This window comes from Borostomias antarcticus (assembly GCF_949987555.1).
Source record: "Borostomias antarcticus genome assembly, chromosome: 33".
Lineage (NCBI taxonomy): Eukaryota > Metazoa > Chordata > Actinopteri > Stomiiformes > Stomiidae > Borostomias > Borostomias antarcticus.
Window position 1 is genome coordinate 2860694 of NC_140266.1, and position 14271 is coordinate 2874964.

At 50.4% G+C, this 14271-nt stretch overlaps 1 protein-coding gene across 1 annotated transcript in view; it reads right to left on the reverse strand.

Annotated features, from left to right (window-relative positions):
• Positions 1-685: 685 nt before the first annotated feature.
• Positions 686-14271, reverse strand: part of atp2b2 (ATPase plasma membrane Ca2+ transporting 2) — a gene marked incomplete at both ends in the record, with an annotated part of 50935 nt that continues 37349 nt past the window's right edge. The window contains 13 exon segments of the mRNA XM_084460630.1: positions 686-997; positions 5685-5867; positions 6026-6133; positions 6332-6543; positions 7099-7312; positions 7619-7810; positions 9575-9681; positions 10601-10688; positions 11090-11269; positions 13960-14051; positions 14054-14096; positions 14098-14159; positions 14162-14193. Of these exon segments, the coding sequence (XP_084316756.1) occupies positions 686-997; positions 5685-5867; positions 6026-6133; positions 6332-6543; positions 7099-7312; positions 7619-7810; positions 9575-9681; positions 10601-10688; positions 11090-11269; positions 13960-14051; positions 14054-14096; positions 14098-14159; positions 14162-14193 (1825 nt within the window).

Consider the following 14271-nt stretch of genomic DNA (forward strand, 5'->3'; position numbering starts at 1 on the left):
GAAACGCTAATTATTAATGGGTTCCTCTTTTCCAACAGGTGTCATCTACTGTGCAAGTTGAGCCCTACAACCTTTACACACTTTTCATTTATTAATCAAACAAGTCTTTACAATTAAGTACATGCCACACAGGACACTCACAGACCAGTGAATCGGATAAGCTGTCTTATAATAGCAGTCCACTGCATTTCCCACCCAATCAAATCAAATAATTCCAATAAAATTAAAACAATTTAAATAAAAACTCGGGTAATGTACATTCATGCAGGAGCAATAATAATAATAATAATCATAATAATCATAATAATAATAATGTTTTCAATTTAATTTAAACTATTATGAATATAGTCATTGTTATTCTCAAGAGAGGGGAGCAGAGAGAGGGGGTGGGGGGGGGTGTTGTACTGTACGTTGTTCAGTTTGTCATTAGCCAGAGATCTTCCTCCTCCTCCTCCTCCTCTCACTGCCTCTATAGACACGGTTCAGAACACGCTATGCCCAGTCAGCAGCGCGCGTACCACACACACACACACACGCGCACCGCACACACATACGTGGTCGTGTGTGTTGGCTTGAGTTGCGCTTCTTTCTTGATTGTATAGTTCTCACGGTGTATTCTTTTCTCCATCCAGGGGCCGGATGGGTAGCTCCCGTAGGGGGTTTCGGGGGGGGGGGGGGCAGGGGGCTAGAGGGAGGTCTCCAGACTGTGAAGGGGGCTTCCAGGACTGGAGGAGGCGGCGGATTTACTGGTGTCGGAGGTCAGGTTGATCCCGCTGTCGATGGCGTTGTTGTTCTTGTTGGGCGAGGACGGCTGACTGGAGTTCCTCCTGCGCGCCGCGTCCTCCTCCATGTCCGTGTCGTCGATGAGGGGGATGTGGGGCGTGGAGTCCTCTATCCTAAACTCGGGGTGCGTCATGAAGTTGTGAATGGAGCTTCTGGATTCGGGTTTTTCCAAGCCTTCGTAGAGGGAGCTGCGGAATGCATTCACAACGCGGATCTGGAGGGGGGAAGACAAGATGGAGGCTGAAGTAAGAGACCCTGGGACGAGCGCAGACGTCAGGGCGCGAGGCGGACCCTCGGAGTTAGAGAGACAGGAGGGAGGGTGGGAAGAGAAGGAGGGGGGGGGGGGGTACCGCAGTCTGCCGTCTGCTTTCACAAGACCGGTACGGCACACAACTCACTCAACTGGCGTGCATTGAAACACTGTGGGGAATGTAATCATACAAACACACACACGCACGCACACACACACACACACACAAGGTCAAATGAAACTTTATAAAAACAAAAAAAAAGCAACACAAGGTAACGGCAACGCTCGTTGTAAGTATACGCTAGGGTCCAATGGGCTGTATACCTAGAGACAAGCCATGTTAATAAACACGCGCGCACAAAACAAAACATGCAAAGTCAAAGAGGTTTTGTGGTACAGTAGCTCAGTCGGTGTAGAGGAGGAGGAAGAGATTATATTTGAGATCCATTAGAGGTGGATGGACGACAGACAGACAGAGCCTACTGTACCAGACAGAGACATCCACATAGGATGTGAGCAGTGGAGTGTGAGCAGAGGGGACACAGGGGGTGGAGAGGGGGGGCTGGGACACGTGGCCATGAGGACACAGGGTGGGAGGGTCACCGTACGACACAGGCGGGGGTGTCACCGCACGACACGACACGATGGAGGCAGACCACAAGCTCGACCACAGCCAGCCACGGGACGAGAACGAGGAACATGCAACGAGACACGAGACCGTGGGGCGATGACGCGGTGATGGACACAGGCACACAGACGACTGGACAACGGAAGGAGATTATTGGCAAAAGTCTGTTCCTTTGAGCAAGCTCAACTGCATGCACATCTGCGTAAACACTCAAGTATAGGACCCCAAAGAGCTTTGATGTGACCCCTCATTGAGAGGATTTGTTCTGAACAAGTTGAAGATATAGTTTTACCGTTAACAAATACTAGTACGATTATGAACAGCTGCTGTAAAATGTTTTATAATTCAATAGCTAAAGAACTTGTTTGATGTCAATGCTGACGCCTTAGGTTCCAAAGATATGGTTTCCGTAACAACCTCCATTATGGCCATGCATTCTGTTGATTGTTGTCTATTGTTGACACTTTATCACTTTCAGCGCATTCACTTCTGTACATCAGTTCATTGAACCTGGATAAGACCTGACCTACTGACAACTAGTGCCGTGCCATTGATGTCTTTGTAGTACATTTCTTAGAAGGGTCTTGAGTCTTGTGCTGTTAAAACTGCAACTTGTTGTGCCAATGTTCAAAACATCTAAAAACATTGAGTGAGTAACAGTCTTAAAGTCTTGGTAGTCTAACCCCAACAACAACAGTCTATTCTATTAATATAAGTAAGATACATGTCAAGAAAGCCATTATCAGTAACTGACATTTTAAGGCTAGAATGTCTAGCTAGAATGGACCAAGTATAGCACCAATTCTTTCCATTGCCTCTCTTTAGAATGTGATTTACTGTTAATTCAAGACGTACAGGCTATAGTGTGGCATGGGGGGATTACCCCCCACAAAAAAACTCAACATAAAGTCAAAAGAAGTTGGGCTTGGGCTGAATGACTGATGAGACAAGATGTCAGAACGAAACAACGGCGGGGTTGGGTGGCGGGAGCCGGCCGCTGGTCGACCACAGTCAGTCACCCCCACATAGAGCCGGCCACATCATCATCATCATCATGACGGACAGCATGAGGCGACGCGGCGGGATGGCTGGCAACAGAGCGGCCCCCCGGGGCCCCCGAAGCATGGCCGACAGACCACAGATAAGACAGGGACTTATGAGACAGACAGAGAGAGAGAGAGAGAGAGAGAGAGAGAGAGAGAGAGAGAGAGAGACGTTTTTCCACTGTCGTCTTCACCGCCTCCTGTCCCCCCCCTCCCCCCCCGAAGAACGGCGCTACGTCCTCAGCCACCGACGGCGTCGGGGTGCGGCGGATGTGCGTACGGTACGGTGTGTGTGCGCTCTGTGGTGCGGCCGGAGGTGAGGGCGCTCGGCTTATACTTGAATGTTTACCCAGCCTGGTGAGTCGGTTGTATTAGTTCACATCAATTCGTCACATAATGGGGGTGAAGACTCACAACCTGAAATTTCACGCCGTGGGAAGCACCCTTAGTCCAGGGCTCTTAGCACTCTGGGAAAAACAAACACATTGAACAATGAGACAACAGTAACTAAAGAATAAAGACAATAAAGAATGTCAACCCACAAGAAGTGTAAGAGGAAAATAAAAAGGCAGAAAGCAAGAAAAAGAATCTTCACAAATGCCACCCCTGAACATGTACATGGCACTACAGTAGAATGACGCAAGCTAAAACTATGAGAATAGCACCGTGGGCACAAGACCTTAATTTCAATGTACAACATGATTCAGCTATGTGCTGTGAGATATTATACCCTTACTGCTTCAGGTGGTGAATAAAGCTATTGTCCCAAACACAGAGGGCAATCAAATCTGTTTATTGATGTTTGTGTGTGTGTGTGTGTGACAGTGTGTGAGTCTAGAGTGGGGGAGGGCATCCCTGAAGAGAACAGACAGACAGACAGACAGATCTGACTCACGGCCAGTAGAGGGAGCTGCAGCAGTGCTGGTAGGAGAAGAAAGGGCATTGGACAAGGACACGTGACTAGGACTAGAAACATTGGTTACATCCTGGTTCTGGCTGGTGGTGGACGACTGGCGCCTCAGAGCCGCCCCCGCCCCCTGAAAGGAGGTGCCGCTCTTGAACGTGTTCACCACGTCGATCTGTGGAGAGGAGGGGAGAGAACAGGGGGGTGCTCAGAGAGACACAGTGCTGGTAGGACTGACACCCACTCAGTCACAACCTGAGTGGTTTGAGCCGTGCTTCACTTTAGCTCCCGTGTCCATCGGGCCCGCAGACTACAGAGGCCCGGTACACAGAGAGACATTCTGAGGTCACGTACGGCGCGGGGTGAAGATGCCCCTAGACGTTTTTTTTTTACTGTCATTGTCCTTTAAGGTAGCATCATAAGCCCTGCTATAAGGTTATTTATGATCATATTCAACGGTCCATATAACATTTGTGATGAATTGTGCACTCTTGAGATATTAGTGCTCATTGCTCAGCTAAGTCACAGCTGGTAAAACCAAACTCCTCAGTCATTTTAGACCAATATCCAACCTCAATATACAGTAAATAAAATGACATTGACACACTAACCATATAATGGGAGATCCATTGTGTACTTAGCTGTGAAATGTGCAATGAGCTCTAATATCTCAAGAGTGTAAAGTCTTGTCAAAATGTTGACCGTTGTATATGATCATAAATAACCTTATAACAGGGCTTATGATGCTTAATACCGAACTACTCCTTTAAGATAGGGAACCCAGGTGGCTACTCTGATCCCAGATCCCATTCCAAGGGGCAGCTTCACTCCCACGACGCCTCTTAAAGGGGACTGCGACGCACACACAGTACTGCGGAGGAGACGGCGTTCTTTGCGAGAGCCTAATCTATCACAGTGATAACGGCGTGGGCGGAGCTAGAAGACCAGCGGTGACGAAGCAGGGCGGAGAGTCTCCCGGGCGCGGTCAAATCTCCAGTCCGCCTGCGGAGCAGGAAGCTGCCGGAGCCTCGTATCGTCCTCGGAAGACAGACTCCACCGCCAGGCCAGTCTGGATCCCTCCATTATGGGGTTTTAGAATACCTTGGTGTACAGTTTATCTACAGACCAGAGTGGCTGCAGGAGACAACACTCATATGCAATAATATAATCAATATGTCATTATTATGATTTGACTACAATAGAGTACTGTAATGTAATGTACGGGGAGTGGGAATGGGAATGACCGTTAAACAGAAACGGTAACACAAAAGTTCCTCGACGTGCACATTTGAGATGGTCAGTCATACGGTTCTGAAATGTTTCGCTGACAGAGATGGTCTCAGAGCTCAGAGAGGGTCTAGGAGAGGGTCTAGGAGAGGGTCTAGGAGAGGGTCTAGGAGAGGGTCTAGGAGAGGGTCTCAGAGCTCAGAGAGGGTCTAGGAGAGGGTCTAGGAGAGGGTCTAGGAGAGGGTCTCAGAGAGGGTCTCAGAGAGGGTCTAGGAGAGGGTCTAGGAGAGGGTCTAGGAGAGGGTCTCAGAGAGGGTCTAGGAGAGGGTCTAGGAGAGGGTCTAGGAGAGGGTCTAGGAGAGGGTCTCAGAGAGGGTCTAGGAGAGGGTCTAGGAGAGGGTCTAGGAGAGGGTCTAGGAGAGGGTCTCAGAGAGGGTCTAGGAGAGGGTCTAGGAGAGGGTCTAGGAGAGGGTCTAGGAGAAGGTCTAGGAGAGGGTCTAGGAGAGGGTCTAGGAGAGGGTCTAGGAGAGGGTCTAGGAGAGGGTCTCAGAGAGGGTCTAGGAGAGGGTCTCAGAGAGGGTCTAGGAGAGGGTCTAGGAGAGGGTCTAGGAGAGGGTCTAGGAGAGGGTCTCAGAGAGGGTCTAGGAGAGGGTCTAGGAGAGGGTCTAGGAGAGGGTCTAGGAGAGGGTCTAGGAGAGGGTCTAGGAGAGGGTCTAGGAGATGGTCTAGGAGAGGGTCTAGGAGAGGGTCTAGGAGAGGGTCTAGGAGAGGGTCTCAGAGAGGGTCTCAGGCACCGGTTCTGTCTGTGCCTCCCTCCCTGTGGCCGGGGTGTGGCCCAGGGACTCTCACCTGGGTCTGGATCCGGTTGAGTCCGCGGAACCAGAGGATCTGCCCGCGCCGCAGCTCTCTCTCCGCGTGGTCGATCTCCTCGTTGTCCTCGTTCACGTCCTCCTCCGGCATCTCGTCCTTCCGGGTCAGCTGGCCCGCCCCCCTCAGGAAGCGTAGCTTGCTATTGGGTACGCTGGCTATCACCTGATACACAGGAAGAGATAGGGGATTGCTTAGAAAAACCATAACCCTAACCATAACCATAACCCTAACCATAACCCTATCCCTAACCATAACCCTAACCCTCGACATCTCAGGTACACGGAGCCAGGCGTTGGACGGAGGTGTGTGGGTGTCGTTACCTGTCCCCAGACCAGCTCTCCGAGACCCAGGAACACGCACCACATCCACTTCTCCAGGTTCAGAGGGGAGCAGCTGAAAGGTTTCCCCCCGAACTGCACGATCACGATCTAGAGAGGGGGTGAGGGAGACATGACGAGAGCGGTCACTCTCTGACACACACACACAGAGCTCAGAGCAGCAGACAGAGAGCATTTAAAGGCACATCGCGAAAGCTTTAATGGCTTAACTGTCTACCACAAATTTTGGGGCCTGCGATCAAACAGTAAGATTCTGATTAAGATTCCTCCCTTTCGCTCTTGCCGTACCTGGATGGCGAATGTTCCAAACACGATGGAGCAGAAGATGGGGTTCCGGAAGATTCCGTCGAAGACGTTCCTCTCCCCGTGGATCTTCCTGGCGTTGATCTCGTTGAAGAGCTGCATCATGACGAAGGTGTTGAAGATGATGGTGTAGTGTTCGGACGGAGGGGAGTGGAGGGGGGCGTTCCTCCCGCTGTCGATGTCGAAGATCACCTCACCTAGGACGAAGACAGAGACTCCTCAGGACTTCAATCAAATAGTCCAATCCTTTCACCACTTGGGTTGGGCGCATATACGTAGACACCACTCTAATTTCAGTTGAGTCTACGCTGAGGCTGAGTGAACTGAGGCTCTTTATGCTATGAATAATTTAATTCCGATCGATTTTCCTGCCCTGGTTTTTCACCTTGTAATGGTCTACCCTGGTCTAGTGATGGTCTACCCTGGTCTACTGATGGTCTACTCTGGTCTAGTGATGGTCTACCCTGGTCTAGTGATGGTCTACCCTGGTCTAGTGATGGTCTACCCTGGTCTAGTGATGGTCTACCCTGGTCTAGTGATGGTCTACCCTGGTCTAGTGATGGTCTATCCTGGTCTACTGACGGTCCACCCTGGTCTACTGACGCTCAACCCTGGTCTACTGACGGTCCACCCTGGTCTACTGACGCTCAACCCTGGTCTACTGACGCTCAACCCTGGTCTACTGACGGTCCACCCTGGCGCCGATCCGAGTACGGGCAAAGTCCACGAGGACTGCCGGCCTCGGTACGTACCGGCGAAGAGCAGGGTGAAGATGATGATGAGCTGGTAGATCCCGTGGCCCAGGATGTTCTTGGTCATGGTGCTGGAGATGAGGGGCTTGTTGCGGCCGTAGGGCTTCCTCATCAGCAGGGATTCGGTGGGGGGCTCGGTGGCCAGCGCCAGGGAGGCGAAGGTGTCCATGATCAGGTTCACCCACAGCATCTGCACCGCCTTCAGGGGGGAGTCCTGCGGAGAGACGCGCAAACGCCGCGCTGTGAAACCACGCCCCCCCTGAGCTCGAACGGCGCCCTGTCCCCGCCACGGCGACAGCAGCCTGCGTTTCGTCGCTGTTGTTGTTGTTGATGTTGATGTTGATGTTGATGTTGATGTTGATGTTGATGTTGTTGTTGTTGTAGTAAGCAAACTAAGTCATCTTAGGTCAAATAATACACAACATTCGACGGATCCTCTAAGTGCTGCTTCGGCAGAATTTAGCTGATAGACACACACACACACACACACACACACACACACACGCCTGCTGTACTGTACCTGTGTGATGCAGGCTCCGGTGAAGGCCACGATGACGGCCACCACGTTGACGGTGAGCTGGAACTGCAGGAACTTGGAGATGCTGTCGTAGACGTTCCTCCCCCACATCACGGCCTTGACGATGCTGGAGAAGTTGTCGTCCGTCAGGATGATGTCAGAGGCCTCCTTAGCCACGTCCGTCCCAGCAATACCCTGGGGGGAGAGGGAGGGAGGGAGGGAGGGAGGAGAGGGAGGAGAAGGAGATAGTCCTGTCACTCATGTTGGCCATTAGAACAAGACCCAGAGCTGCCTCACTAGATCTCTATCCAGAGTATTACTCTTTGTACAAAACCAGGACAAGTGCCTTTGATGTGTGCGTGTGTGTGTGTGTGTCCATGTGTGTGTGTGTGTGTGTGTGTGTGTGTGTGTGTGCACACGTGCGTGTGTGTGTGTGCGTGTCCATGTGCCTGGAGTTTCTCTATGGGTTTCAAAGGCTACTGTAGTATAAAGGCCTCCTCTTCCATGGAGGACTGGCTGCCTGCATCACCATACAGTTACAGTAATAACAAGCTCTGCGTACAAGACCGGCTGCAGGCAACCTAAGAAGCGTTTGAGGTGAAACTGCTATTTTAACATAAAAGAAAGATAAGAAAAAGAGAAAAATAGTTCTGGAAGTGTCTAAATTCAAGACGTGTATTAACATGAATAATAAAATTAGTATTTACAAACAACTGTTCCTTTTGTGATAAATATAATGAGCTTGTCTGAGCTCACATGAGCTTGTCCGAGTACTACTGCAGGGTTTTTATTAGTACAGTGCCTCAATCTAAGACATTTTGTGGGCCATATCTTTGCAGTAGGGGGTGATGTTGTTCCATTGTACATTCATAATACAACTGAGGGTGGCTGAAGAGTTTTGAGGACAGAGTAGAAAGGCACACATGTGTTGGTGCTGTAGAAATATCCATTAAAACAATGATGGCATGGCCTGAATTTTGTCCGTTTGTAATTTTGATGATGGTAACTCAAGTTTTGAGTATTGTTGTCCAATATATACATTAACTATTCTGGAACGTATCATCTCTCTATGGAAGAGAAGCGATATCTCCGGGACATGGGTCTGTTATGAGGATGGACAGTAGAGCTCCATAGCGAAGCCCTCAGGGACATGGTTCTGTTATGAGGATGGACAGTAGTCCTCAGGGACATGGGTCTGTTATGAGGATGGACAGTAGTCCTCAGGGACATGGTTCTGTTATGAGGATGGACAGTAGACCTCAGGGACATGGGTCTGTTATGAGGATGGACAGTAGTCCTCAGGGACATGGGTCTGTTATGAGGATGGACAGTAGTCCTCAGGGACATGGGTCTGTTATGAGGATGGACAGTAGACCTCAGGGACATGGGTCTGTTATGAGGATGGACAGTAGTCCTCAGGGACATGGGTCTGTTATGAGGATGGACAGTAGTCCTCAGGGACATGGGTCTGTTATGAGGATGGACAGTAGACCTCAGGGACATGGGTCTGTTATGAGGATGGACAGTAGACCTCAGGGACATGGGTCTGTTATGAGGAGGACAGTAGTCCTCAGGGACATGGGTCTGTTATGAGGAGGACAGTAGACCTCAGGGACATGGGTCTGTTATGAGGACGGACAGTAGAGCTCAGGGACATGGGTCTGTTATGAGGATGGACAGTAGAGCTCAGGGACATGGGTCTGTTATGAGGATGGACAGTAGAGCTCCTATCATGGGTCTGTTATGAGGATGGACAGTAGAGCTCAGGGACATGGGTCTGTTATGAGGACGGACAGTAGAGCTCCTACCATAGCGAAGCCCTCAGGGACATGGGTCTGTTATGAGGACGGACAGTAGAGCTCCTACCATAGCGAAGCCCTCAGGGACATGGGGCGGTTATGAGGAGGACAGTAGTCCTCAGGGACATGTGTCTGTGAGGACGGACAGTAGAGCTCCTACCATAGCGAAGCCCACGTCAGCTTTCTTCAGCGCAGGTCCATCGTTGGTCCCGTCTCCAGTTACAGCCACAACCTGCCTCTGCTCCCCCAGGGTACTGTCAATTATACCTGACACACACACACACACACACACACGCACACACACACACGCACGCACGCACACACACACACACACGCACACACACGCACACACACACACGCACGCACGCACACACACACACACACACACACACACGCACACACACACACACACACACACACACGCACGCAGGCACGCACTCACATACACACACAGACGCACACATGGACACACACACACAGACACACACACACACACACACACACATACACACACGCACGCAGGCATGCACTCACACACACACACACACGCACGCACGCATGCACGCACGCACGCAGGCATGCACTCACATACACACACACACACAGACGCACACATGGACACACACACACACACACAGACACACACACACACACACACGCACACACACACACACGGGCACACGCAAACACACACACGGACACACACACGGACACACACACACAGACACACACACACACACACACACACACACAATAAGAGAGGATTCGGAGAGGATTCAACGCAAGTCCCTTCTCACTGTGTGGAACAGTAGCCCTAAATTAGGTGTCTTTGAAGCAGATTTATCTTATTGTGGTGTCAGACATTTAGATCAGAATCTCAATCATTGCCAGGTATTATTGCCAGGTAGTTTTTACACATATTAGGAATTTGTTCTGGTCAATTAGTACATAACACTGATGAGTAGACGACCTTAGACAGGGTGCTAGACTGGACAAGTCAAACACAGGACAGTGCAAAGGAACAGTGCAAAATACAAAATGGCGTACGATGAGTGTATTTACAGTATGTGTACACAGAGTGTTAATGTGTGTACGATTTTATACATACAATGAAAAACAAAAGCAAAACAGGGGTGACAGAAACTCATACAGGCTGTCGTGACATAACAGTGATGTCAGCGCTGACCTTTGACTAGCGTGTGTTTGTCAGTAGGAGAGGACCGCGCCAGGACTCGCAGTTTAGGCCACACCTTATCTATGCGCTCCTGCTCAACCTGTGAAGGAGGACCAAAGTCAAAGTCAGTCAACTTTATTTATATAGCACTGTTCATACAAACAAATGTAGCACACGTTGCTTTACGGAACAATTAAAATCAGTTAAAATAGTAGATTAAAAATAAGAGAATAAAACACAACAAATCATGTATAGTGAGAGAGAATAGAAAGTAAGTAAAAAAAAAAAAAATGAGTATGTAAAAAATAAAATTACTATAGTAACTACAGTACTATCTACATGATGAAAGCGTGATTAAAAAGGTATGTCTTAAGATCTCGCTTAAAAGTTCCCATAGTTTCGACAAATCAGGCTTGAGCGCTTCAGCGAGGTTTCAATCGCCTGTGATCATTGGTCAGGTTTTGAGAGGGAGGAGGAGCCTTCCCCAGCGTCGGCTACTACCTCTCCTTTCTCGTTGCGGATCCTCCTGTTGAACTCCTTGCCGTCGATGCACAGGAAGTCCTCGCCGGGGTGGATGATGCCGCACTTGATGGCGATGGCGCGGGCTGTGTTGATGTTGTCGCCGGTCACCATGCGCACCGTGATGCCTGCGCGCTGGCACTTCTGGATGGCGTCGGGAACCTGCGGGCGCGCGCAAACACACACACACACACACACACACGTGTGGTTAGGTATAGGTACTGCATTTGTAACGCGCTCCCCATCCAGTTGTTTCACTGGCCAGGAGCGCCATTCACACACCAATGGTGGCAGCTGCCATGCAAGGCGCTTGCCTGCTCATTGGCAGCAATTTGGGGTTCAGTGTCTCGCCCAAGGACACTTCGACAGGTAGTCAGGAGGAGCCGGGATTCGAACCACCGACCCTACGATCACTGAACGACCCGCTCTACCAACTGAGCTATACCACCGCCCGGTTACGACTTTGTGTATTGTACAGAGTAGATGTACTCTAGCGCAGGCGACGTAACTCTTCTCGAGGCCCAGAGCTGTATGTTGATCGCCAGCTGTGCGTTGCGAGCGAATGGGGGAGGCGTGTCACCCCCTCTGAATGCGAAGGTCAGCGCGGGTGGGTGCGCTCTCCCTACCCACGCACCCCTCCAGCTCGCTAGCCAATCAGAGGCCCTGCTGGTAAATGAGTACACCGCCGCAATGCATATCCCTGCATAACCCAGCTACTGAACGGCTAAATATCCTCTTTTCACACTCACTCACTCACTCCCACACACACACACACACACACACACACACACACACACACACACACACACACACATATTCAGTACACACACCTACTGTAGTTGAGAGGCAGCTACCTCATTTACAGCTTCAGAGACCTACAGAAGCGAGGAGGCGATTTACATAATGAGATCCATACAGTTGGGGTGGGGGTGGGGGGGGGGGGGGTGGTAGTGTCTCCCACGCCGTGTCTCTCTGCCTCCCAGGTGTCTCTCTCACCAACAGCCAATCAGGAAGCAGAGAGACGGTTCAGATTTCCGACCGGGTCGGCTTGACTCCATACTTTCCACAACAGGTTAAAACAACAGGTTATCGACAGCGATGGTTTTGCATGTCTGTTGACCTCCAAAGGATTCCTTCATACTGTATATTTGTGGTTATATGGTTATATGGTTATATGTGCATGTATCTTTAATTGACACTGATGATGGAGTGCTATGCAAGGTCAATCGTATCGCACCACTGTAGATATTTTGTAGTGGAAATGAGAAGTGCAAGCAAGCCAGGCTTCTTGGAGAGACTATGGTGTCATGTCACGGGGTTATCTCCAGAATCAGAGACAGTCTGTGTGAGAGACGTCTAGCTGCACTTCACTCTCTGGTGACACGCCTTGGAAAGAAGAAAACTCATCAAATATAGTGGTAGAAGTGAAAGGTGAGTCTGGCTCCAAACTCACTCTGATAGATGTTTACACGTCATGCTCTCTCTGTCTCTGTCTCTCTCGCTTTCTCTCTCCCCCCCCCTCTCTCTCTCTCTCCTTCTCTCTCTCTCTCTCTCTCTCCTTCTCTCTCTCTCTCTCTCTCTCTCTCTCCTCTCTTTCTCCCTCTCTCTCTCTCCCTCTCTATCTCTCTCCCTCTCCCTCTCTCTCCCTCTCTATCTCTCTCCCTCTCCCTCTCTCTCTCTCTCCTTCTCTCTCTCTATCTCTCTCCTTCTCTCTTTCTCTCTCTCTCTCGTCTCTCTCTCCTTCTCTCTCTCTCTCCTTCTCTCTTTCTCCCTCTCTCTCGTCTCTCTCTCTTTCTCCCTCTCTCTCTCTCCCTCTCTCTCCCTCTCTATCTCTCTCCCTCTCCCTCTCTCTCTCTCTCTCTCTCTCTCTCTCCTCTCTTTCTCCCTCTCTCTCGTCTCTCTCTCTTTCTCCCTCTCTCCCCCTCTCTCTCTCTCCCTCTCTCTCTCCTTCTCTCTCTCTCCCTCTCTTTCTCTCTCTCCCTCTCTCTCCCTCTCTCCTCTCTCTCTCTCTCTCTCCCCTCTCTCTCTGTCTGTCGATTTCTCTGTCTGTTTTCCTCTCTCCATGTCACAAAACATTTTATTTAATCTCTATAAATTTTCTCTATCGAAGTGAAATCTGCTAAGATTTACATTGCAGTAAATATCCAGTAATGAGATTACACTGCCTCTGTAGAGTCACAGACTGCTAAACATGATGTTTGCTTCTTCATCTGCCTGTAATTGAGGAAGTTTTGCAGTGCTGCTACCCTGGAGACACAGAGTCAAGAGAGAAGGAGAGAGAAATGGAGAGAGAGAGAGAGAGAGAGAGAGAGAGAGGGAGGGAGAGTGAGAGAGAGAGAGCGAGAGAGAGAGAGAGAGAGAGAGAGAGAGAGCAGAGAAGGAAATGGAAAAAGATAAAAGGAGCAGGTTGAATTATGCAGTAGCAGTTGGGTCTTTCTCTCTCTCTCTCTCTCTCTCTCTCTCTCTCTCTCTCTCGCTCTCTGTGTGCAAAAGGAACCACCAGTTACGGACACCTCTCCCGTACACACTCTATCAGCCTCCGGGAATAGAAGGGACCCATCATGTTCTCCTTACTGAATCATAAATCTATTTGTAATTGCTGTATCCATTACCTATACTGCTGCTCTTGCTAAATCTCACACTAACCAGATCAGTCCAGCGCAATACACTTCACTTTCGGGAAAAAAATGTTGACATCAAGTCGATGCCGACTCATCTGAAGTGCGAGAACGTTACTGTGGACGCGAGACTGTTCCCCTCATCGTCCATGCTGAGACAGGGTTCGGAGGTCGACGGCCGCGCCCCCTTGTGTTTGGTTTTTGGCGTTTTGAAGTACCTGGAGTCGGCCTTACCTCAGGTCTGACCGGGTCTTCTATCCCGACCACGCAGATGGCGGTCAGATTGCTCAGGATGCCGTTCTCGTCGTCCCAGTTGGGCTCGGGTCGGCGGGGAAGTCGCGGTACGCCACGCAGATTGTCCGCAGGCCGTCGCCACGCCATGGGCTCGATCACCTTCTTCACCATCTCGTCCCTGTCCCTGGGCCTGAACACGCGGGCGTCCCGACCTCGTTCAGGATGTGACTGCACCTGCGGGGAGGAGCAGAGACGACGGGGTCAACACCTGGTAGAGAGGAGGGGAGGAGAGGAGGAGGAGAGGAGGAGGGA